The following is a 25,318-nucleotide window of genomic DNA, read 5'->3' as shown; positions in this document are numbered from 1 at the left end:
AGGCAAGTTTGATTTGCATATGGCCAATCCTAACTGGGGTAGCATGGTGGGCAAAAGAACGATGGATTATACCCAGATCTCTTGACAGGGGGGGGGAATGAGTTTCAGCACTCTGTCCGTCATATTGTTGTGCCTGCTGTGTCCAGCTATATGACAAGCCTGCTAAACTAATCCCTATAGTGCCTGTTCTATACTGATGAATGGTTGAAGCCAAACATCTTTGCTAAATTGTTAACAGAATGGAAGTCCTAGAGCTGAGAGATAAAAATAGATTGAACTCCTTCCTTTCCAACATCCAGTTGCTCTTGCATAATATCCAATTCTATGGCAGAATCTGTACACATTATTGAATATGGACACCGTTTTTGATTCGCCTCTATAATTCACCCTTCAAGTGAAAGCTGTTAACTTCTACAACTTCTTTAAACAAACCAGTGAAACTGACCAAAGCATTGCTCCATGCATGGTTAGGATAAAGGTGTGTGATCTGCACAATCTCTTGAAAGCTCGTTGACAAATGCTAACTTGTTAAGCAAGTATGACTATCAAGGGAAAATAAATCCTCTAATCTTGCCATAATTGTACGCGACAGGCTCCTGGGTGAAGACAGTATCTTGTGCGCTAATTATAAAACGTTTTGGCCGAAGGACACAGATCGTGAGAAGAAGCTAACAACTCCTCTGTTACCATCACCTAATTGTTAATACACATGATTCAGGTGGGAGACGACTCCTAGGTTTCGAAGCTAAAACTGGCTTTAATTTAGCTGTCTCCCATCTGAAATTGGGTATGGTTTTATATGAATCAATGTGAGAAATGCATTCGGCCAATTATTTTTTATTTATCCCAGCATAACAATCCGGAACCTCACATACGTTATACTGGATCGCTATGCTATCTATATAGATCAACGGCCACAAGCTAAAAGATAAATGATCCAATAACGATAAAACATAATAGTTACTGCTCAAAAAAATAAAACTACAGCACAGAAGTCCTTTAAAACAATTCATATGTAAAGTGCATAGTGCATCTATAAAATAGTAACTAATAAAGTAAGTAAATATCTAAAATCGGAATAAATACATCTTAAAGCAAGCAGTGATCCTTCTTTCCAGAGTGGCTTCAATACACAAGTCTACTAGATTAGTGAGTGAACAGGGAATGAGATGGACGGAGGGGCCAACGAAACCGTACTATCCCAAAATAATTTAAATCCCCCATCTCTTTAAAAAAATCGGGTGCTGAGTGAAAAATGCACGTTTAGTTGTCTTTTAGAGATCTCGATAAAAGCAGGCTAAATGTCACACCTGATGGTAAGGACTAGAACTGCCCTCTAAACGTGTGTACGTGCACATCAGCTCTTTGGACCTAAGTGATACCACCTTAGAGAAGCCCTCCCACAGACCCCTCGACATTTAACAGGATGAGTTGTTTTGGGCACATAACAGCTGCTGTTCTACTTTTTGTAAATTATGAGGCTTAAGTGGTGACGATTTAGCGTTATGTTAATTTCACATTTATTTTGTTGTTGGCTTTATGTATATATTTTGCTGAAGTTACTTTCTTTGCCACTGACTTCTGCGGTTGTGGCATGACATCCTGTGTATGCTAATTAGTTCCCACTAATAAGAATTTTCAAAACTTAAGTTCTCCTTTAAAACACCTAGCTGGGGGCTGCATCCCGATTCCCTATATGTTCACCCTCTCCAGCACACGTCAGCTGGTGTCTGTATAGAATGGTGAGCAGGCCTGGGGGACTGGGCTGGACAGTTTAACACTGTCTGCAAGTGACGGTGGGACAGTTCTTGTCCCACTACTGACCCTGCTGCCTTAGGTGCTCTCAATTGTGCCCCAATAAGAACACCCTCCCACACCAGAATTCACCCTTCAGTCAATTACATTGGATTTAAAACAAAAAAGTTAAACAGACTATACTCGTGTGAAACATGCTATGTGTATTCGGTGAAATGTTTCCAATATCGGTGGCAAAGCCAATCGGCTCGAAAGGCTTTGCCAGTGTTTGTTTGAGCAGGTCTGTTTTACTTGCAGGGCTCCATACTTGCGCTTAAATAAGCGCGTGTTCTACTGTGAAGTGTTGGTACTTGAATCCATATACAACCAGGCGCGGTGCGTCCATTGGGGCGTAGGGGCGAAGCCCCACTAAGCCCCATGGACCCACCACGTCGTCACTAGAAGCCAAACACAATTATTTAAAAAAATCGCGCTATCTGCCGGCCGGGAAACCGGGAGACACCCGACCTTCCCGGAGTGCGCAAGGGGGGGGGGGGCGCGCGGGGGGGGGGGGAAGGATCGGGCTGCTGCAGCTGCGCAAGTGTATTTTTGGGCACAAACATGCCCGCGCATGCGCAGATCGTTTTCTTGTGAATTCCCCCTTAGAGAGAGGACCAGGGGGCGGGCCGCAGCCCCCGGGGTTACACAGGGCGACTGGGCGAGGAGTCATGGTGCCCCCCCCAGCCAATCCTGGCGCAGGATTGGCTGGTCACTACATAGCCCTGTTACATAACCCCTGACGGATAGCACGGCCGACTTTGGTGATGGGAAACCAGGTTCGAGCCTCTTATCGAACCATAAAAATGTATACATGACTTACACTGGTGTTAAATAAATAGATATTTTAAAAAACAAATAAAAATGATGTTCCGACTAAGGTGTGAAATTGGTGTCGAATAAATACATGTTTTTAAAAACAATTAATATTAATCATGTATCATTGGTGCTGGAGTACAAGGTTCGAGACTGGTATTAAACACTGACAAGCTGTGTGCAAGTTATAGGGTCATAAAAATACATGAATGATGGATGGATGCATGAATGGATGCAGGATGAATGGATGGGTGGATGGGTGGATGAATGCATGATGGATGCAGGATGGATGCAGGGTGGATGGATGGGTGCATGAATGAATGATGGATGCAGGATGGGTGGATGGATGATGGATGAATGATGGGTGGATGAATGGATGGGTGGATGAATGAATGATGGATGCAGGATGGATGGATGGGTAAATGAATGAATGATGGATGCAGGGTGGATGGATGGGTGCATGAATGAATGATGGATGCAGGATGGGTGGATGGATGGATGGATGATGGATGAATGATGGGTGGATGAATGGATGGGTGGATGGGTGGATGCATGAATGAATGATGCATGAATGAATGATGGATGCAGGATGGATGCAGGGTGGATGGATGGGTGCATGAATGAATGATGGATGCAGGATGGGTGGATGGATGATGGATGAATGATGGGTGGATGAATGGATGGGTGGATGAATGAATGATGGATGCAGGATGGATGCAGGATGGGTGGATGGGTAAATGAATGAATGAATGATGGATGCAGGGTGGATGGATGGGTGCATGAATGAATGATGGATGCAGGATGGATGGGTGGATGGATGGATGGATGCAGGATGGATGGATGGGTGGGTGGATGGATGGATGGGTGGATGCATGAATGAATGATGGATGCAGGATGGATGGATGGGTGAATGCATGAATGAATGATGGATGCTGGATGGATGGGTGGATGCATGAATGAATGATGGATGCAGGATGAATGCAGAATTGGTGGATGGATGGCTGGATGCATGAATGATGTATGGATGGATGCAAGGTGGTTCGGGCTCGCTCGCTGTGCTCGCTCGCTGTGCTCACTCGCTGCGGTGCAATATGCAAATTAGTTTACGCCCCACCACTTTCAAATGTCACCAGCCGCCCCTGTATACAACACTATCTAGTAAATCCCAAGAATGAGATGGAGGGGAAAATTGACTGTTGGGTTCCAGCAGATTGAGTAGGAGGTCTAAAGTTTAAAAGATACTTTTAACTTTTTTGTGAAAATGGGAGAGTGCAACAGCTGTCCCGTGTGTTGAAAGACAGCTGTGCACCTTTCTAAGAAGCAAGCGTCACTGCAGCTCTTTAAACCCCTTTGTTGGCTGGACACTGCTTGTCCGACGCTTGCGAGGCACGTGCGAGGCTCACGAGGCCTCTCCGCGCGCAGAACAAAGAGTGCGACATTCCCTCGCGCCGCGGCCCCTCTCCCCGCGCGCGGCCCGCTCCCTCTCCTTGGAATGCCTGCTCCGGAGCTGCCAGCTCATCTGGGAACGGAGAGGGCCGAGGGAGGGGGCCCGCGAGTCCGGAAGCAGGGGCGAGGCCTGCGAGCAGGGTGGGGCCTGCCGCCCTTCCCTGCATTCTCATCTGGAAGCCATTAGCGGCCGAGGAATGTCTCTGATCCGCTTCCTCCAGTCAGGAGGTTTAAAGGGAGGGGGGGTCTCGCAGCACCCCCCGCCCCCAGGGCTGCCTCCTGTAGCCAGACACTAGCGGGGGCGCGGGCCAGGGGCCGGTGGCGTCGGTGCAGAGCATGCCGCTAGAGGCCTTGTGTTCATCGAAAGTTGGCGAAGTACATGTCCGAGACGAGCTGTGCAGTGCAGGGCCCACCCAACTCGTAGTTTGCAGAATGTGGCCGAGGACCTGGAGTCGAAAACTGGTCTCTTTCTTGCATGCGCAACGACTTCAATACATCCACTTCCGAAGGCCATCCTGGCAACTGTCCATGTTTTTGTGGCGCACTAACAATACTACGGTCCTAGCTCGAACTTCCAATGGAACATGGATGTGTTTGGCAAGGCACAGGTGGTCATGGGTTGAGAAAAAATATTGTGCCCCCATTGAATAGCCGACACTTCAAACGCAGTTACTAGGTGCACCCCATGAGATGTTACCTTTAGTCTCTTCCTGCCCTTAAACCACCTGCACAATTAATGTAGGCATTTATGTACATATACTTACGTTGTTTAAAAGCGTAACTTGACGTTCCAATTGTGTGTTTTAATTTTTTTATTTACTTTTAAATGCTCCTTGTAATAATGGTACTTTTACTGGTTGGTCAGTGACAGCCTTTGATTGGTGCATTGATTCCCAAGCTGCTCCTGGCTGGTCACCTTCAGGAAATCCTCGGATTTTAACCAACATGTAGTACTTTGGCTCATGTAGTATCGCTTTTTAAGGATGGAGTAAAATCTATATGCTGATTGGCACAACGCTATGATTGGCTGAAAGGAATTGTGGCATGTTGACTGGCTGAAAGGAATTGTGGCACAACGCAATGACTGGCTGAAAGGAATTGTGGCACAACGCAATGACTGGTTGAAAGGAGTTGAATATGACATTTGGCCGCTTTGGTGGTAATGGTTTTAGTAGCAACTGATTTACACATTCACATCCTTTTCATCCAAGGAAATCGAGACCACTGTTGAAGTTCATGCCTGAAAAATATTGATCATAAAAGATCAGGTATATTCTCTGAGGTGGGCTCTTTTAAATTATTTGGATATTTTAAGATTCATTGCTTTATTGACAGTTTAGTGTTTATATTGTTAGTCACTCAGATTGACAGCTTTGAAAACTAGCATTGGCAGTGCTAATAGGTCAAGCCTTTGGACGCTGATACACGGGTAATATTCTTTTTAATTTTTATTGGGCGCAGTTGCCACACAACTAATAAGGGATATGGAGCAAACTAGCACCCTAAACATGTCCGCTGTATGCAAGCACTACCCTTTTTAAATATAAAAATAAACTATCCATCCCACAAGTTTTATTGCATGTTATTGGTGCTTCCTGGAAGGCAAGAATACTTGGCACAGATGTAGAAGTGCTTAATTTCAAAGCACATGACATTAAAATGATTTGTGTTGGAGCAAAGAAAATGAATTCATGGTATAATCTGAAGACCTATTCCAAACGCACATGGACTAAATAAGTGGGAAAATGGTGATTGATGGAAAGTGAAAAGCATTGTTGTAGTAAATTAAGGGCATACCATTTCTGCCACTGAAATGCTCTTTTTATGCAGATGTAAACATGTGATCAATACATGGTCGCTCGCAAGTGCAGTAGAGCCAATGGCTGAAGTGGGCTGTGGCAGATGGAAGCTAATGTGACAGTGGAATGGATCAACGGATAAAGAAGCGTGGCGCAGCACCCTTTTATGTAGTTCCTTTAAAACATGTTTTTTTTTATTCCAGTAGGCTTGTGAGAAGCTGGCTGTAAGCTGTACACCCTGCCCCCCCCCCCCCCCCCACCCCCTGTCCAAAAAATGGTCAAAACATGGTAACATCTCTGAAACACAACGTGGCCAGGCCTGGGATTACCCTAAAATCATTGCAGATAAGTGATTCACATGTCGTGATGATCCTGGACAGAATCACAGAATTGTAATTATTTGCTCCTCAGAAGAGGTCCAGCCTTAGAAACGTAGCTGTAGACGAAGTCCAGATGGAAAAAGGCACCACCATGATATGATGTATTGGGTTCCTCTTTTTAAATTGAAGCACCCCTCCTCAGTAGGTTCACACTGGATACCAGTGATTGTCTTTTGCTTTACATAAAGTGGTCGCTTAAAAGCAGTTTCAAAATGCTTTCCATATCTTGCTCGCCCCTCTACTGCATGTCACTAGAGTATGTCTCGGGAATCCTTCACGGAATTATTTGGCACAAGAACTTTAGCCATGACGAGGGCCCGCCTGGCTAGAAATTTGTTTCTATTGCTCTCCATGCAGCATGCCCTCCACCTAAAATGAGCAGGTTATGCGCTATGCGATCTGTCCTGACGGCATATGCTGTGTGTTGGAGTCGCTGCCATCCTCTGCTCCCTCAGCCTCTTGTTACTACTGGAGAGGCTGAGCGGGATAACATTAATCGCTATTTAGGTTTTTCACAGTCCATATCCAGTAACAGATTATGAAAACTCCGGATAATGCATCCCAAGACAGCGAATAGGTACTTTTCCAATAGGATATGGATGCGTTCGAGAGTCTATTGAAACAAAATAGGTGTCAGGAAAGAGGGGTTATTCTAATCCTTTTCGGGAGCGGAAGGGACTTTCTCTAGTTTGTCAAGACTTCATATCGCTGTAGATGCTTGGCCCTTGGATCAGGGAAACTGTATAATAATATTGATCACATGTACAACATAGCTGAATTGTATTTAGGCATATCGCCTATAAGCAATTCGTGTGGTGCTTTTTAGGCTTAATCGGAATACCACCTGTGCCATTCATAGCAAGCATAATCATTCGTACTGTAAATGCCTTTGGGTCAGCCCCCTTAAGCCGTTGGCTTGAGACATTGTCAATCGCATCTTGGACTAGCCCAGCCTACAGGTGTATTTTTGCCTAATTGTTTTTTCTTTTGGTTGATGGGTGTGCACTGCTCCTTTGGAGTACATAAGGGACCATTTTTCATATGAAACTGATTCACGGGTGGGCTGGCAGCACCGCAGAGTGGGTTTTTGTCCTGTAGCATCCATTTCTTTAGATGCATTTGATAGGCCAGTGCTGGCAGACAACAAAGCAAATTTGGCACTCTGTACATTGTGCTCACACCCCGTCTCCACTTCATACAAATGTCCGGTTGGCTTTCCTGATTCTTGTTTTATTGCCAAGGAATGAAGGATTGGTCAGATTTGACTGAACATCCTGCATGCAACACAAATTCTGCAGCAGCCATTAATAAGTCCAATGACACTTTTTATACTTTTTTTACATCGTGCAACATTGATGTGCATTTTTCCCCTAGATATTCATATTTATATATCTGTTGCATTTACATTCTAGTATGGTTGGTCGAAGAAGATTGCCACCTGGTCATGCTTAATAAAAGCAAACTTGTTGTGTTGGATAGTGATGCCTGTTTTAAGGCAGTAAGTAGCTCTTCTTGTGAGCGAATAGTTTGTGCACATTATTATTAATATTATTATGTTTTATTTTTTTATTTTGTTAAATGTAAGACCACACTAGCCCCCCCAACCCCCGCCGTGTGCATGCACCTATTACTGTAGGAACGTGCACTGGCTGTCCCGCGGCGGTGCAGTTTAAGGCTCACTATGAGCTTTTAAACTGCACCCCGCGGGACCCCCACGCAACCCGCCAGACCACGATAATACTCCTAATCTGGCAGGGCAGCTCTGTTTGTCGTGTGAGAGCAAGTGGTGCTGTGGCGCCTGCTCCCCCATCGGAAACTATTAATCGGGCCCTTAGTAGGCGTTCCATCGGACAGTTCAGTATTTAAAGAGTTGCAATGCTATTCGTCTCTACCAATCTGCACAAAATGTTCTATAGTTGTGTGTCTGACTGTGCTGCTGTTTTTAATTTTGTTTGTCTCTTTCTGTCAAGGGGGATGTGAAGTGTGCAATAATGTTCACGAAGTTTAAAAAGGTTAAGGATAGGGTCTCCAAGGTACTTATACATTAAAGTTTCCATTGTGCATCACTGGCTTTGATAGTAGAGAAACTGCAAACTGGCGTTCCCTAAATTAAGCATAGGCAAAGCCAGTAGGTTTCACCTGTCTGTGAGGGCCGAGACATTGGCAATGCCGATGTTTGTGTTTAAAAAAAATTATAATATTTAAAGTACTGGAAAAATCTAACCCATACCTTATGTTATTTCCTACTTTACAATGAATTCACTATTTTCAGTCTTTATAAATTGCATGGTTTATTTTTCATATACTTTTTACTTGGGGAAACTGAACATAATGGGGGGGGAAAGTAGTGTCATAATGTAAATGATTTTTGTCGAGCAGTCCATTCATTACTTGAGAAGTGCACTGCCGATGGTTCATGTTATTGGCGTGGTACGCTAAACGTAAACATGAAATGCCATTCATTTAGATTAATTGTACACTTGCATTCGCATTTTTAATGTGCATCGTTTAAACTTTCGAAACTTTGGTGCATATTTGTTTTCTCTTCACCACGTGAAGGTAACTCACTTTGGTGGCTGTAGTATACAATCAGACCTGCTTTGTCCTCGAACATGTGCAGCTGAGAGTTTGGACTATGTACGTACAGTTGCAGCACACGGGTGCCATCTTGTGGTCTTTTTCTGCACTGAATCTGTGGTTTATTTAGGGAGCAAGAACTTAATTAATCAAGATGATGAATTCTACATAACACTATCGTGAGCGTTTCCTTGGAATCGTTGGGGTAATACAGCGGGGTTTACCCCAGTGAAAATGTGTATACCCTCAGTTCTGCCTCTAATTTATTTGCAGGGCTAGGCCCCCTGATTTGCTGTATGTTGGGGTGGGGTGTTTTGGGGTAAGGACTCTATAAATATTTTGTGTGCTTAGAGATCGCCCTCTTAACACGGGCTACTTATCCAAGCCACACATACCTTAAGATCAGCCCTAAGGTTTTTTTTTTCTTTTTTTGCAAAAAGCGTGTTGCGTTCCTAGCCTTGTCACTATTTCTTTTCACATAAGCACTTTATGGCCTAAAATTATTGGATGCAAAGTACGGCTAACTTAAAGGCCAGGAATTTCCGGAGGTGTTATCGATACTATTTGGCCATTGCCATTACCTTGCTGTATTTTTTGAAGGACGATGCTTGCCTTACTGAATTTCACACTTTAGATTTGGTTATTTCGGGGGTTATACGTGAAGCCGATTAATTCCTCCACGAATACCAACCACATCCTCCGTGCCTCCTGTCTGCTCTTGCCATGATAGTCTACTCTACTCCCATTTGGGTTTTCCAGCCGCTGTAGTTGCCGCTTAGAAATAATGCTCCATTGCCTGAGCTATAATTTTTATGCCTCCCATTGAGACTTATCTGCTTTCCTGGGCGCCATGAAGATGGCTATTTTCATCTAGTGTTACTTTCCCTTGCTGCAATCGGAATGTGTTCTTAACTTTAAAAATGTCTTGCTTCAACCAAGTTTGTTTCCTCTCTCACCTTACCATTAGTTTGTGTCTTTAGGGAAAGTGATGCACTGTGACTCCGTGCGGTTTGTGTCTTGTTAGCAACTTGTAAGCATTATACATCAATGTCCAACTAACCCGAGTCTCTTGCACCCTGTTTCCTCAGCCTCGCCAACATCCCATTAACGCCAGAAACCCAGCGGGACCAGGAGCGTAGGATAAGGCGTGAGATTGCTAACAGCAACGAGCGGCGGCGCATGCAGAGCATCAACGCTGGTTTCCAGTCTCTGAAAACACTCATTCCACACACAGACGGAGAGAAGCTCAGCAAGGTAAAGGCACTGGTCTGCAGGGATTTTGGAAAAAGTGAACTTGGACGGGGAGCAAAGCAGCTGCAAAAGGCAGTATTTTGGACAAAGTTTAGCATGGCGAGTAGGTTAGGGTGAAATTGAGGAAGAGGGGCCTGGAACCTGGCAAAAGGCTCAGCAAAGTTGCAAGGGAGGGTGGGAATGGCCTCGATCTCAGAATCGTTTTCTTTAGTCCATGAATGCTTGTGTGGCCTAGTAGTATTCAGAGAGTTGCAGGTTCAACCCTACCCAGTTCCAAAGTAAAGGACACACTTTTCCTGCAGTGTTGTCACTCTAAGCTGCCCTGTTCTAATTCTTGAGAAGCCAGATACTCTTGTTTGGCTTGAGAGAATGGAGTTTTTAGAGTAGTTGCTGTGTTTCGTGGAGGGCAGGATTATAGCTGTCATGGTGTTGTCTGTTGGTAAGCAAACTGGTATGGATCTGCAGTGTTGTTCCATGCTACATCTTCGATGTGGGTTGGCCGCCTTTTGTCACTGAACCATCTCAAGCCAGAGCAGCCGTGGCTTTTTGCTAGAATGTAGGCCCCTGTTGCGAGCTTCCAGGGGTGCTGGTAATTTGCATAACCTGCCCCATAGTAATTCTGAATTGTAAAGTTTTACCCGTGGGATCCAGATGCTGAAAGGAGTCAATCTCTTGACTGATTGATCTCTTGGGGAGGATGAGGAATTACTAGCGGATCTGGCCCAGTATTCCTGGAAATTCCTCCTTCCTCCTTTCTCAGTCGAACCTCGGGGTCCCACTCATATGCCCTAGGATCAGTAACCCGTCAAGGTAGAGAGGGCGCAGTGTTGCCAGGATTACATTGGGACTCTCAAGGAAGCTCTTTGTGGTGACGTGATGTTATCTGGCTTTTCACAGGCGGCGATTCTTCAACAGACCGCGGAATACATCTTCTCACTGGAGCAGGAGAAGACGAGGTTATTACAGCAGAACACGCAGCTGAAGAGATTTATCCAGGTACATTGACGGACTGCACTGCCGCCTGCCTGGCCTCTGCCTCCGCTGTGTGTCCTGTCGGTCGTCCACACGCTTCTCACCTGATTTCCCTTCTGTTTTCATGTCATTGGAGCATGTTTTGTCTGCTGCCGTTTCCTTATCCTTGAGACTCCTGTTTCATGTGTTTGCGATTTTACTCACTTTTTAAATTTTATTTTGAGCGGCTCTGGCCTCGTCTTTAGCTTTTCCTGTCCTTGATGTATATGTAACCTTATATTTACCTTTCTGCTGGCCGATATTGAAAATTGGCAAAACTGTAATTTTATTAACTAATGACACCCCCTGCAGATTCAAATGCCAAATTTAGGTTGTCTCTGTCTCCCCACCTTGTGGCCACTAAGTAGCAAATTATTTAATCTTCACGCTGTTGTACTGATTATGCCTCTGTACATCTGGGGACTAGCCCTGCTGGCCCTTTTCTGTGCTCACCACTGAGCTGACTTTGACTTTTTCTTTATTTTAGCAAGAGTTCAGTGGCTCATCACCAAAGAGGCGGCGAGCAGAAGACAAGGATGAGGGCATTGGGTCCCCTGACATCTGGGAGGATGAGAAGGCAGAAGATTTGAGGAGGGAAATGTTCGAACTGCGGCAGAAGCTGGACAAGGAGCGGTCGGTTCGCATGATGCTGGAGGAACAGGTGAGGGCTGCAACTGTTTGCATATGGGGGGGGGGGGGCAACATCGCTGCATGTAGGGAGGTTTGTGTGGCACGTGTTTGCTGTTCTTGTCTCCATCATTCTGATTCTCCCCAGATTGAACCAAAAAAGTAGCTTGCAAAGTAGTCGGAGTATGCACACTTAGCAGGTTCTAAATGCAAGGCTTTGATTGGCTCTTCTTTACCTGCAGTGGAGGGTGCTCCACATGGTCAGTGGCTGGGATATACCTTTTATATCTCCCCGCAGCCTCTGAACTCAGCTACTTATGCTAAAGGGATTACCCCGGCATCTACAAAGATGCTCTATAACCTACCTCTTTCTAGGTAGATATGAACACAAAAGTTAGGTAGTGATGCAGTACAGTTTCACTTCCACTGTAATGAGGAAAAAACTGGTTTCATATGGGAAAGAAGGGAAAGGTTAGGTGAGAAGAATTGTTATGATCCAGCACACTTCCTCCCAGTTGATGATATTTACGAAAGTGTGCGCAGGTCTGTCGTGTAGTTCCTAGGCTCCAATTGCTAGTTTTCTCAGATTGACATAGACCCCTTTCCATAGGATGCGTAGACCCTCACCCACTGAAGTTGCATGCTTCTCATTGGGTCGGCTCCTCGTTGTGTGTACTGCAAGGCCCAATGGGCCTGGTGAAGGAGCTCTTTTTCGGAGATCAATTCTCTGCCCGTGGTGTGATTGTTACCCAAGTCCACTTCCCTAATTGCGAAGAAGGTTCTTTTAATATGTATGTATAAGACCCAGACCAAATGTTGATCCAGCTGGGAAGTTGTGGGGGAGGGTAAGACGTCCGAACGCATACTTTTCGAAGATAGCCATATCTCAGTTCGTATATATACCTCTACACTCACATTTTTTTGTGGTGTCTCCATTGAGCCGGAATCTGTCTTAAAACCAGCCTTTGGAACCCATTGAACCTGCACACTCTTTTATATAAGATAAAGCTGGATTTCACCTGCACCTTAAAGTGCGTTAATTGTTGGCACGATTTGGACCTTGTTATTCCTCGGTAATGTGACCGAATTAGAGCACAATTTCGGAAAAGGTCTTGAAGACTGACCAGCTTTCTTAGCAGATTGGCCGAACAGAATATATTTTAGTGAAATAACTTAACACGTGCTCTAGTTAACACAATAACTAGCTTGCACAATACTTCCTAGTCCATCTCTGAACTTGAGCCTGCAAACCTGAGAGCACAGCATTGAAAGACAGACCATTGTTTTGAAACTGACCATCTGCTTTTAATGCAGAGGGTGTGACTGGAGTTGAAGGAGCATGTGTGTGCAGTATGTAAGACACTGCCTACTTGAGGTGGCATACCGTAAGTTGGTAAATCCCTAAAACTCCCGTTCCTCTCGCAAGCAGCTCCATTGGTGGTAGTGTTGGTCACACTCCACCTCTTCTGTGTGGTGCGCAAGAGGTGCGCCTTCTGACTGCCTGTGTGCCCATGTGCCTATGTCAGTAATAATGTTCTGTCACTGGTGTTCTGTTAGCATGGGGATCACAACACTGATGAGGGAACACCTCCCTTGAAATTGTGTGAGTGCGAAATATGCACCTGTGCAGCCTCTGCTGTAATATGTATGCTACAGGTGTGGGAGGGTGGGGGTGAGAAGACATGATCAAATGCTTTTTGTGACCCCCCCGTCCCCCCCCCCTCCAGGGCACAGTCATACTATTGCCTTGGGTATCCTTATTACACAGCGTCTTGGTTTTATTTATCATGGTCTTGATCTCGCTTCCTCAGTTGCAAAGATCTGCTATGTATTAGAGGTTCTCCATGCTGGGTCTGCATTTATAGGTATGAGTGTAATGGAGCCAACAGGTTTGGAAAACGTCTTAAATACCTTTAAGTGGTAGCTCGGTGCCAGTGTGGATGAGGACTGTTCTCAGTGTGATTAGAACCTGTGGTATTGAAGATTACCTGCAAGTAATCGATCACACTCGAAAACAAACGCTGCATGCGTCTGATGTGCAGATATATATGGTTTGACCAGCCAGAGGTCTGTCTTGGACGCCTGTTAATAATGGCACAGGTGGGAGGGGAACTGTTGAAAAATAGGGCTTCTGCTGCCTGATGAAGTATTGTATGTCTCGAGTTGGAACAGGATCCGCAGTCCCTCTCCATTTGAGCTTCATCATTTTAAAGCATCTGGAGGTTAAAATTGTGTTTGTTTTGAAAGACCACTTCATTCGTATGTTGAATAACAATCCATTAAGACCATCTTGCGCCTCTGACCCAATACCTTCTGCTTTGGTTCCGTACAGGCTGCGCCACCCGTATCTCCGTTGCAGGCTTGTTGAATGTGCCTGGCCGATGGCAGGAAAGAAGAGACTGAGTTTGCTTAGGGGCTTTGATTTTAGATCTCTCTATCTGCTTAGACACTGGCAACGTCTTGTGTTTTGCTGGTTCTAATATATAATAGGAATTCGCTGTGTATTCTTTCTTGGCACCCTCTGGTTGTGGAGAGCAGCTTTCTACAATTCGTCCATCTGTCAGGGACAGGATACAATCCTCTTGGTGCTGTGAACTTTGACTAACTCATCTTATCAGATTTGCAAATTGTCACTTTTTGTAATCTGTGCTCACCTTCTTCAGTAGTTCTATCCTCATCCCCATGGGTGTGTTCAGTCGCTTTGTCTTATTTGTGTATTGTTGGGCCACACTCTTGTGCATGATCCCAACCCCTCCCCCCATCTTTGATCCTTGACCCGTTATGCTGGCACAAAATGAGTTCTTTCTGGAGACCAATGGTGTGGGCTTCTCTCTTTTTCTGGCTGGCTGGCAGGTGCGCTTCCTGGATGCTCACATGTACCCTGAGAAGCTGAAGGAGATAGCCCAGGAAGTCAAGATGGAGGAAGAGCAGCCTGTGCGAATTCTGCACCAGGAGACGGCAGATCCCGGGCAGCAGATCCACACACAGGTGAGGCTCCATTTCTCTTATAGAAGACTTTGGATTTAGCACGCCCCCCTCAATGTCGGCAATTTGACTCTGTCTTTCCAGAAATTAAATCCTAGATTTGATCATTGGGTAGCCTTCAGATGGTGCCCCCTACTCCTTTCTGGTTTAGTCCATTCCAATATCTGATTCGTGAGTGGTAAAGGAAGGGCTGCACTTGCATTTCAGGCTTCAGTACCTTTCATCTCAGGTGGCCTCTCTTCGTAAAGTAATTTCTATTTCTAGTGTATTCGACTGATGTGATATGCTAAAACGCCTGGAGCTCTATATAGCTGTCTCACCTGCAAAGATACATAATTTTTTCAGAAAGTATGTTTTCCATTCTACCTCCAGTCCTATAATTGTTTGAAAAGCTTATGTGGCGTAGCATTGCAGTTTTATTTTTGAGGAATATTTTGTTATTCTACATTGTTGACATTAATGCGGCAAAATGAAATCCTGCTCCAAAATTGATGCTTTTTTTATGATGCTGCGGAATTAACAAGCTAATATGTGGTTATCCATGTGACCCATGCTCTGAAGGTTTGAAACCAGTAATGTGATTTCAGCTAATCACAGTGCATCAATAAAGGACTATCTAGCTTCCAAATCTCATAGAAATTTGCTTCACAAGCCAGTCTGCAGGTTACCCATGTTGGGACCAGTATTTACCAGCATGTTCATGATAGCTGATCTTTGCTGTACATCGTGGCTGGAAATCATGATATTGAGAACCTGGCTAGGATGGTGCCCGTTCAGGGGAAATGGTTAACTCCAACATGGCTGATACATGTTTGGAGAAGACTGTGCACAGACACACGGAAAGACCAGTAATATCTTACGCAGGTTTCACACTGTGTAGTTTGATATAAAGTGCCTACGTGCCCACTGATGTTAGTGGGTATGTAAGAATGAGCCATAGTCGTGAAGGAAATTTTATGCAACCCATTCTGGACGCAAGTAGCACCATCGGAAGGAGGGCGAGCTCACCTAGCAGAGCTGATTGGGAATCAAATTAAACTATACACCCGAAACCAGTAACTAGCTACTACTTAACAAATTACGAGCCATAAAAACCTGCCAGACCCAGGAGGAGTGACGCCCTTTTCAATAATACACTAATTTCTCTTTCCTCTACCTCACAATTATCGTGACTCCTGTTCAGCGGATATAACTGAACTGGAAAGCAGGGGAAAATGCTGCATTTTTTAAGAAAATGGGTGCAAAACTAATCTCAACAGTGAATGCAAATAACCGAATTCTGGAACTCTCGAAATTTACCTCTCCCCGCTGTCTGTAAACTATGTGGGCTGGGTACAAAAACGGTTCCCAGCTCAGTGAGGTATGTATTTTACAGTAAAATCATGCCTGAATTTTCGGTCCGGATGCTTCGAATTTAGTGCGCAAGTGGTGCTGGATCTTTTTAAAGGATGACGTGTGTGTGTGTGTGTGTGTGTGTGTGTGTATGTGTGTGTGTGTGTGTGTATATATATATATATATATATAACGCCTGATCCATTTATGTGGAAAAAAAGCCACTTATGGGGAGGCATTCCGTCTAATGACAAGACCCTATGGCAGGTGCCAGACTGGATAGAGGGAACTCGCAGAGGCAGCCAAAGTTAAGTTGCCAAGTTCGTCCGCATAACCTCAAAACTGATCAGATGTACCAGATTGCACGTGCTCAAATGCCATAAAAGGTAGAATGCTTCCTACGGGTAACCTGCATATTTAGTTTTTATGCGGCTTCAGTGCTCCCTGTGGATTGTTGCCTCTTAGCCTAGAGTGGCAGTCGAAGAATGTAAAGTCAGTTGGACAGTTTGGGGCACACGATGGAGAAATTAAATCCCATGAAAATGGAAACCATTGCCGTCTCTTCCAACACCTTGCCTCCTCCACTCTCTTTTTCCGGTCCTTTGCTTCCACTGTGCAGGAGAGTACAGCTTTCCTGTTGGCTGCTGCAACGCATCCTCCTGTATACACATCACATCTTCAAGCTGCTGTGGTGGTCCCATTGGTAAAGGCGTAGAAGCTCTTTCTTACCTTTCCATATTAATAGTGAAGATCTTTATGCCCCATTAAGGTGCAGAACTCTGTCTCTAGGATTATTAGGAGTCTTCTGAGTCCAAAGGTTGGTGGCAAGAGCCAATGTGCTGAGGCACCCTATCTAGCCAAAAATTGCTTCTCTGGGGCTGTTAAAACCTACCTAGAGTAGACTACCCTGATTTTCTTTTCTGTCCTTTCCCATACACCATCCACATTTACAAGAAGTGAATGAGTACCAACTTTTAACCAATCTCATTCTGTAGGAAAGTGCCTCTTTTAGACCTGGTCACTCCCACATTTTGCCCACTGGTACCATCTTCTCCAGGAGCGGCAAGCCGGTTTTCGTGCCCACCATAGCACAGAACTTGTAATGCTGTCTGTACTAGACGAGCTTAGATGCATGGCTGACAGTAAAAAGCCAAGCGCCCTGATATTATTAGATCTTTCAGCGGCGTTTGATACTGTCAGCCATGCACTGCTCCTGGGCAGATTGGCTGGATTCGGGATAGGAGAGCAAGCCCTCAAATGGTTAACAGCCTTCTTATCTGGGAGGACGCAGAGGATCCAGGTAGCAGATCAGGTCTCCGAGGCGGGTGCCTTAGACTGTGGAGTCCCGCAGGGCTCTGCGCGCTCTCCACTCCTATTTAACCTTTACTTACAGCCATTGATAGAGTCTCTGGCAAACATGAACTGTAAAGTTTTTAACTATGCCGACGATACTCAGCTGCTGCTGAGTATCGATAACACATCATCGGCTCAGTCCATGGCTCAAGACATATTACGTTTTACAATAAACTGGATGTCGTCCAATTTTTTGAAAATCAACCCAGATAAAACGGAGGTTCTCGTAGGTTCAACCTCGTCCTACCCCTGGAATGATTTGTTTTGGCCACAAGAACTTGGACCCACTCCTAAACCGTGCCCTAGCGTTAAGAGCCTCGGTATGAAAATTGATCAGGAACTCTCGATGGCTAACCAAGTGTCCGCTGTAGTTGGTTCTTGTACCAATCTAATCAGGCAATTGCGTAAGCTCGTCCCCATACTCTCAAGGAATATGCTTCGAACCATTGTCTCAGCCACTATAGTGTCTAGAATCGACTATGGCAATGCGCTATACCTTGGCCTCCCAAAAAACTTATCAAACCGTCTTCAGGTCATTCTGAATGACGCAGCGCGCTTGATATTTGGAGTGCCAAGGCGGACACACGCCTCCCCTTTGCTCTATAGGCTTCATTGGTTGCCTATAGTACAAAGAGTCGAATTCAAGAGTATGTGCATCTGCCACAAAGCAATCCACGGACAGGCGCCAGCCTATATAAAAGAGAGGCTTGAAATATACGAACCTAAACGCGCCCTGCGATCGTCCGGCTCTTTTTTGCTATCCTGTCCACGCTTTAAGCTGGCAACAAAAGGAGGCAGATCCTTTTCTGTTCAGGCTCCGATCATCTGGAATAAGCTACCGGAGGCGCTTCGCAGAGAGTCCAACCTTCTCCACTTCAGGAAGTCCTTGAAGACTCTACTCTTCAAAGACGCATTTACTTCCCAGTAGACGGTTACTAGCCTTAGACTCTCTTATATACTCCCCCTGTCTCTTGTTGCTGTACTTGGTTAGTAGCACTTTGAGACCTGTCGGTGAGCTGGCGCGATACAAAACTCAGTACAAATACAAATACAAATACTGATGCTTTTGGTTGGAAGCACACTGGGACCCTGCTAACCAGGTGCCAGTGCTCATTCCCTAAAAACAGTACAAATGTTAATTGCAACCCAATTGGCAAGGGCTTTAACAACATTGTAAGACCCTGGTAAATGGTACCACTGGTACACATGGCATGAGTACCAAAGAGGGTCCCCAAGGGCTGCAGCAAGTATTCTGCCACCCAAAGTTACCCACACTCAAACTGCAGGCAGACTGCCATTGCAGGATGCATGAAATGGTGCAAGCCTTTTTGATAACACAATGTTGCCTACTCTCTGTTGTGCAATGCCGATGTACACTGCATGTACTACATGTCACCCCCTACAGCAGGCCTTTAGAGCCCTGAGGCAGGGTGCATTATATTACATGTGAAGGTACATCTGCACACGCTGATGTGCCCCTGTGATGCCTAGTTCTATTGCTATACAAAAGGGGGTGGTGATGGACGGAGCATCTGAATCAATCAAACACTCACACCCAGTCAAAAGATCTGGGTGTAATCCATCACCGTTCTTTAGCCCACTCTGCCACCCCAGTTCAGACATGGCTATATGCAAATCAGTCTGACCCTGTGCCTCATGGGAATAGTCCAGCCCGAACTGCCAAGCCATGTCTTCCCTGGACCGGAAACAAGCTTCCGAGGACCGGTTTCTGGCATTTCAGCCATCTTCAGCGCGGCTTGCTTGAATCCAGTGGCAAAGTGAGCAAGGGACTCACGTCTGAGTATACGCTGCCACACTTATGGCGGCCAAAAGCGGTACAAAAGGGGGTGGTGATGGACGGAGCATCTGAATCAATCAAACACTCACACCCAGTCAAAAGATCTGGGTTTAATCCATCACCGTTCTTTAGCCCACTCTGCCACACCTCACTGGGTGTGAGTGTTTGATTCAGATGCTCCGTCCATCACCACCCCCTTTTGTACAGCTTTTGGCCGCCATAAGTGTGGCAGGGTAAGCTCAGACGTGAGTCCCTTGCTCACTTTGCCACTGGATTCAAGCAAGCCGGGCTGAAGACGGCTGATATGCCAGAAACCAGTCCTCGGAAGCTTGTTTCCGGTCCAGGGAAGACATGGCTTGGCTGTTCGGGCTGGACTGTTCCCATGAGGCACAGGGTCAGACTGATTTGCATATAGCCATGTCTGAACTGGGGTGGCAGAGTGGCCTAAAGAACGGTGATGGATAAAACCCAGATCTTTTGACTGGGTGTGAGTGTGTGATTGATTCAGATGCTCCGTCCATCACCACCCCCTTTTGTAGTTCTATTGCTAGGCATAGCAAGTGCTCATGAAGCCATTTTGAGGAAATGTACTAGACCCTGTTCATTAAGAGTTAGCCAGCTACATAATGGCTTCACTGAGAGTAATGGTATTTGGTATAAAACATCTTGTCTTATTAAATCTGTACTGATGCCAGTATCCGATTTATTAAGACCTGCACCCAGAGGGCACCTTGGAGGTGCCCCCTGTAGCCCTAATAGTATTATTGTGCTGGCTTACTTAGATCTTCCAGCCTTCCACCACGTACTAGTTTCTGCCCCCTGCAAGAAGAGCTTGCGCTCTGAGGCCAGGAACAATGCTTGCATGGCATAAGATGTTCTCACATCCTCCAGCATGAGTACCAGTGCTTAATTTAAACTGGTTCTTAATTGGCATCTCTGGCCCTAATCTCAGTCTGCCACCTGGTGGCGCTGTAGGTGTAGTTTAGAGAGCAGCATAACAGTTGTTTATCAATTTCAAACCTTACTCATACCTGCTTCCCAAGCTATTTTTATAGCTTTTGGGGCCTTGAGTAGTCTGAATTGTCACACTTGCAAGCAGCAGTGGCCTACTGTCGGGGGCCCTGGAACGTATTCATTTTACAAATCAAGCATTGGTGTGAACCATTTATTGACTGTTTGCAACAAATGCTTAACTCTCATCTCTGATAAACCTAAGCTGCTGGACCACACTACAACGAATAGAGCTTTTTGGGATTATTAAAGTATGCCCTTTAAACCACATGAGGGTGGTATAGACTTTTTGCTCGGTGTGCCTTACATTGGAATCACTACATAAAACCAGCTCCTACACGTCTGCAAACTTAAATTCTTGTACTGATGAAGTGGATATGATAGGTTTGCAATAAATGAGGTACGTGGAACCTCGTATGTAAATGGTTCTTTGGGTTCTAAATGTTGAGCCTAGGATGGGTAACCAACATAAAAGTTGTTCTATATTACTTATTCTACTGAGGCACTATTAAAATACATTCTCCCCGCTCCCTAAATGGCAAGGCTAGTTTACAGTTCAGTCGTGCAAACATTGTAGTTCCATATTCAATACTAACCGAACCCTGCTCAATTTTGTGCTCAATGAAAGCCCTTACCCACGTAGCATTTCTGATTCCAACCTAGGACTATTGAATCTGCTTCTCGTCTTTTGAAACGATTTATTGCATCGCTTGATTTTTCTTAATTTGCCATACATCTTTAATGCAATCAGACTTTGCTAGAGTATTTTCTCACCTCTGTTCCCCAGTTGACTGTTTCCTGCATTCCGATTAAGGCTGTCGATGGACGTAAATACCAGATTATAAACTCAATTTCTAGTACTCCCCGCGAGGTGGCACTGTTTACACGCGTGAATGTAGAAAATTCGGAGGTAAACTACCCAAGCTACTTCTGGAACTTAAAACTTGTTTGGGGTAATATGAGCATGGATAGAGGGACCAGAACATTCTTCTTTGGCCCCTCACCTCGGCGGTGTTACCCGGCGGTCCCCAGGGCTGTGTTTTGTATTTGTTTGTTTTGTTGCACACACTCTTCTATGGACCCTAATTTGGAGTGCATGATTGCAGCAAAGTCGCTCGTTTGCACTGACTGGATCGCACCGTCCCAAGCTTTGTGACCGGGTTCTGTTTTATGTTCAGGAGTGCTGGTCGGTGTGTATTACCCACCCTTGGCTGCAGCAACAGACGAATGTTGTGGCCATTCCTGTGTTTGGTGAATTAGTATGCTTTTGATCTAAAATGGAAAGACAGACCTAGAATTAAAGCAGTCTGAGTGCAGATGTATTACTTTTGTTGATATTCTCAAAATATGTGCGTCCTTTGGAGTTATGTGATATTAAAATTACAGCAAAGCGCTTTCTGTAACTTCAAATGCCCCACCAGAACTTCTGAGGAGCGATTGGTTCCTTTACAGAAGAGTATCTGCGTTTCCCCTGCGGTATGAGCCATGATTGTGCAGGAGTAAGAGCTCCCGCAGGAGAGCTGCTCTGAGTCCACACTGAGGGTGCTCTACAGTACACCTGAACTACCACTTCGGACTCTGAAAGAATCTGCACAGATCCCCTCTACCTGTTCGACCTCTCTGCTTATTTGTATTATTTGGTTTTATTGTCTTTGCTTATTTGTATTTGTTTTATTGCCTTACACCTATTTGTACTGTTAGCTCTACCGACTTACCTGTTTTGGCTATGATCATGTACCCTCTCTTTGTAAAGCGCTCCGATATCTGCAAAGATCTTGTTCGCGCTATATAAAACTTTCAAAATAAAATAAATAAAAATACAGGCGAAGGCCTTCTCTTCTTCAATAGTCCTTTTTTATGACACCCTGCAAGTTTCCCTGCTAGATACACTGCTGCCCACCCCCCTCCGGGCTAGGCCCGTTGCAGGTAAACATCAGGAATTGTAAAAGTTTAGAAGGGGCATTTAAGTACTGGCTGAATGGGATTGGGACAGTGGGACTGCCCTGTAAGTGCCAAACCAGGCTGACAATCTAAGTTTTCTTTGGCTCTTTTCTGCAGGACACAGTTTACTTAAAGTAGCATTTCATGTACTAGCTGTATATGGCTAGTGAATGGATTCATATTAGTTGTTTGAGCAAGTGCTTGCTTGTGAACAAGGAACCACTGATCTTTAACAGCTTTTCTTTTGTTTTTTTTGTCTTGCAGCTTCTGTCGGTGAACATTCCCCCTGCCCCCACTCATCACCCGACGGTGATAGTTCCAGCCCCTGCTCTGTCCCTGTCTTCGCATCACGTCAACGTGGTCACCATGGGGCCTCCGTCTGTAATCAACACTGTGTCCACGTCCAGGCACAACCTGGATACCATTGTGCAGGTGAGTACCGGAAGTGCATGGGTGATGTAAAGATATGGAGGAGACCAAGGCCATTTTGGTGTGAGACTCAGTTGGTGGTGTGCACAATTAAAAATGTGTCCATTAGCCAGTTGTCCACTGGGCTCCTCGCTTGAGATGGACACTGCTCTGCTTGCTTGCGGTTCACCACCTGGCTGGATGTACACATATGGGGTGATGTGCCACAGAGCACCTCTTCGTAAACGTACATAGTTGTAGATGTTACCGGGTGCCACCAACCACTATAACACGTTTCAACCATATGCACATACAAAAGGAATATATTTTCACACCCACGCTACCAATTATCCATCTCGAACAACCAGAAGTCGAACTTGGGTTGGTGGCGGAATGCTCGAGACCAGTGGCTGTATGTACTCAGACTCCAACAGCACAGCCAGACTATATCAATAGACAAGCAATATCTGACTGTATAGATTCAATCAACTTTCTTGTAAAGCGCTGCTATAACAGCTTGTCTATGAACTTGCTCAAAAAATACTCCTACTATTTACTAAGCACTGGGGTAGCAAGGGATATAGATCTGATCTCTTATTATGCCACACCTTTATAAGGAGCATTCCAAGACTGTGCTCGCTACTCTTGTCCGCTAGATACAAGCGACTATACCAGTTCTGCGCATATTACCTCCATTCTCAGTGTTGTGCTGTAGAACATGCTGCATCACATGATGGTGTTCTAGTTTCTGAACGCCTTGCAGACATGTAGGGGTCTGCTTTTGCCAGCCATCTAGCTCCACAGTGTGTACATAACATGGATGTTACAATCTCCGCTTTGAGCCTTCAAGCTTGAACTGAAACTCAGTCTGCCGTGCTCACAACTACATGGCGCTGCCAAGATCGCAAAGGTATAAACTCACCCAGGCATTAATTCAAAGGCCTAAAACTGTGTGACCTACACCTTCATGCATAGACGACCATAGCTGTGTTGCGATTACTTGTAAAGCACGATTGCCCCAACACCAATATCTTGGCGCAGTGAACCATCACCAGATGTACATTAAAATCACAGGTCTCACCCAGTAACCAATCTGCATCAACAACTGACTTTGAGTTCTGGAGTAGCCTGCTAAGCACCATAAGCAGTTCAGTGCTGCCTAGGAATACTAAGTGCTGTATAAGTCCAATAACCATACAACTGTTCTCTCTGACAAATTGCTGTTGAAGGTTTAATTCCTTGTTAGAGCAGCGTACACAGCCCATCCCCATCATAAGAGCTGTTACATGCGCCAAGAACCAGTGCCCTTTTCGAGGGCGGAAGTAGGTGTCCTGAACGGCCATGGTACTCGCACCGGCTGTAACACATTGATCCTTTTTTCTTGGGTGGGGGACCAGGCTTTATCTCTGGGCTTTGGGAACTGGTTGAGTCATGGGAGCTTTGACATCTAGGCAATTACAACCTGATGGGGCAAACTGACTTGAAGAAATGTGTATCCCATTGATCTGTGAGGACATCCAGGCCAGGAAGTGCGACTCATCTGGAATTTACTTTTCTACACAATAATAAATAGTACCTTTTTTTTTTTTTTACATAGTGCCTCTTGCCTCTCTTCCTTTCCCAAACTCTGTACAGAACATTCAATACTATAAAATCATTCATACCCAGTGTATGGGAAACCAATATTCAGGCACTTAACCTGCAGATTACAGCAGATGTCTGCTGCGACTGAACTTTCTAGCAATCTTGCGGACACTTTTTCTGCTTGATGCTTCTTAGGGCAGGCAGATGAGGGTGACCAGTCTGGCTCCTTGGTTGATTCGGTGTTAGTTTTCTACATTTGTTGGATGGTCATGTTGTTAGAATGGCCCTGAAGGTAATTTCCCCCCTCTGTGACACCTTGCTGTCCGGGTGACCGCACGCCGGTGATTTGGCTGCATGCCCCCAAGGTCGTCGACCCAGCACTGCATGGTAACTGGTAACCGTGTGATAAAGAGGAACTTTGGATGGAGTATTCCACATGTTCCCTGGTTGTGTTCCCATAAATCCTCTTCAAATACCAGGCTCTGAAACTAATTCAGTATCTTAATCGCGGTGCGTGACACACAGCAGTTGCATTTCACAAATTTGTGAAGTGTTTTGCTGGTTAGCAAGAGCATACAGTGACATGGGTGGTATCTGCCGCTTTATCTCCAGATTTTAACCAACAAAAAAAAACGTTTCTAGCGCAAACGGTTCAAAAGTTACTAAAAATGTGACAGCACATGTTGACGCACAGTGGAAGGCCCTTTTCAAACCTGAACTGATCACCTTGCTGTAGCTCTATTGCCATATTTTGGATGTTAAATTGGTAATTATGAGGTGCGACCAATTCCTCCATTGTTACTAAGTTTTAAAATGATTAAATAATGAAGCAATACTATCACAAAATGTGCTGCATTATGCCACATAATTTGCTTTTTCTTTACCGAAATTTGCTCAAACTACTGCATAATTTGGCCCTCTTCTGCCGCATAATGCCAGTGGCCCTGATTATAGGTGGGAGGGCTGCTAGATCTTCTACCCTATCAGTTTTCTTATCTTGGACATGGGGAGAGTGAAACCACCTCCTAATTAGCTGATCTCAGAGAAGATCTTAAAGGTTATATGTCCTGTACACGCTACACACAGCCTCCAGCACTTCCCTGTCAATCCATTCAGAACAAGTGGCACATTGGTGTATATGCTGGCCAGTAGCTTATGTTCAGCTCGGTGCAAGAACTTACTGAGCAGAAGGCAAGTTACACATGATG

At 45.1% G+C, this 25,318-nt stretch overlaps 1 protein-coding gene across 5 annotated transcripts in view; it reads left to right on the top strand.

The window, feature by feature from the left end:
• TFAP4 (transcription factor AP-4) overlaps positions 1-25,318 on the top strand; it is a 45,220-nt gene that overhangs the window by 17,654 nt on the left and 2,248 nt on the right. Inside the window, exons 1-6 of one of the 5 annotated variants that reach the window (XM_086941392.1) lie at positions 4,209-4,791; positions 9,898-10,063; positions 10,958-11,056; positions 11,559-11,732; positions 14,552-14,686; positions 22,383-22,550. In XM_086941392.1, coding sequence (XP_086797518.1) covers positions 9,989-10,063; positions 10,958-11,056; positions 11,559-11,732; positions 14,552-14,686; positions 22,383-22,550 — 651 coding nt within the window. In that variant the 5' untranslated portion in view covers positions 4,209-4,791; positions 9,898-9,988. Of the gene's footprint in view, positions 1-4,208; positions 4,792-9,897; positions 10,064-10,957; positions 11,057-11,558; positions 11,733-14,551; positions 14,687-22,382; positions 22,551-25,318 lie in introns of those variants that run through there. The other 4 variants (XM_086941388.1, XM_086941390.1, XM_086941389.1 and 1 more) reach the window with 4 other exon arrangements.

This window comes from Lissotriton vulgaris, chromosome 10 (genome assembly GCF_964263255.1).
Source record: "Lissotriton vulgaris chromosome 10, aLisVul1.2, whole genome shotgun sequence".
Lineage (NCBI taxonomy): Eukaryota > Metazoa > Chordata > Amphibia > Caudata > Salamandridae > Lissotriton > Lissotriton vulgaris.
The sequence above is the reverse complement of the archived record's forward strand: the minus strand, read 5'-3'. Positions and strand labels throughout refer to the sequence as shown.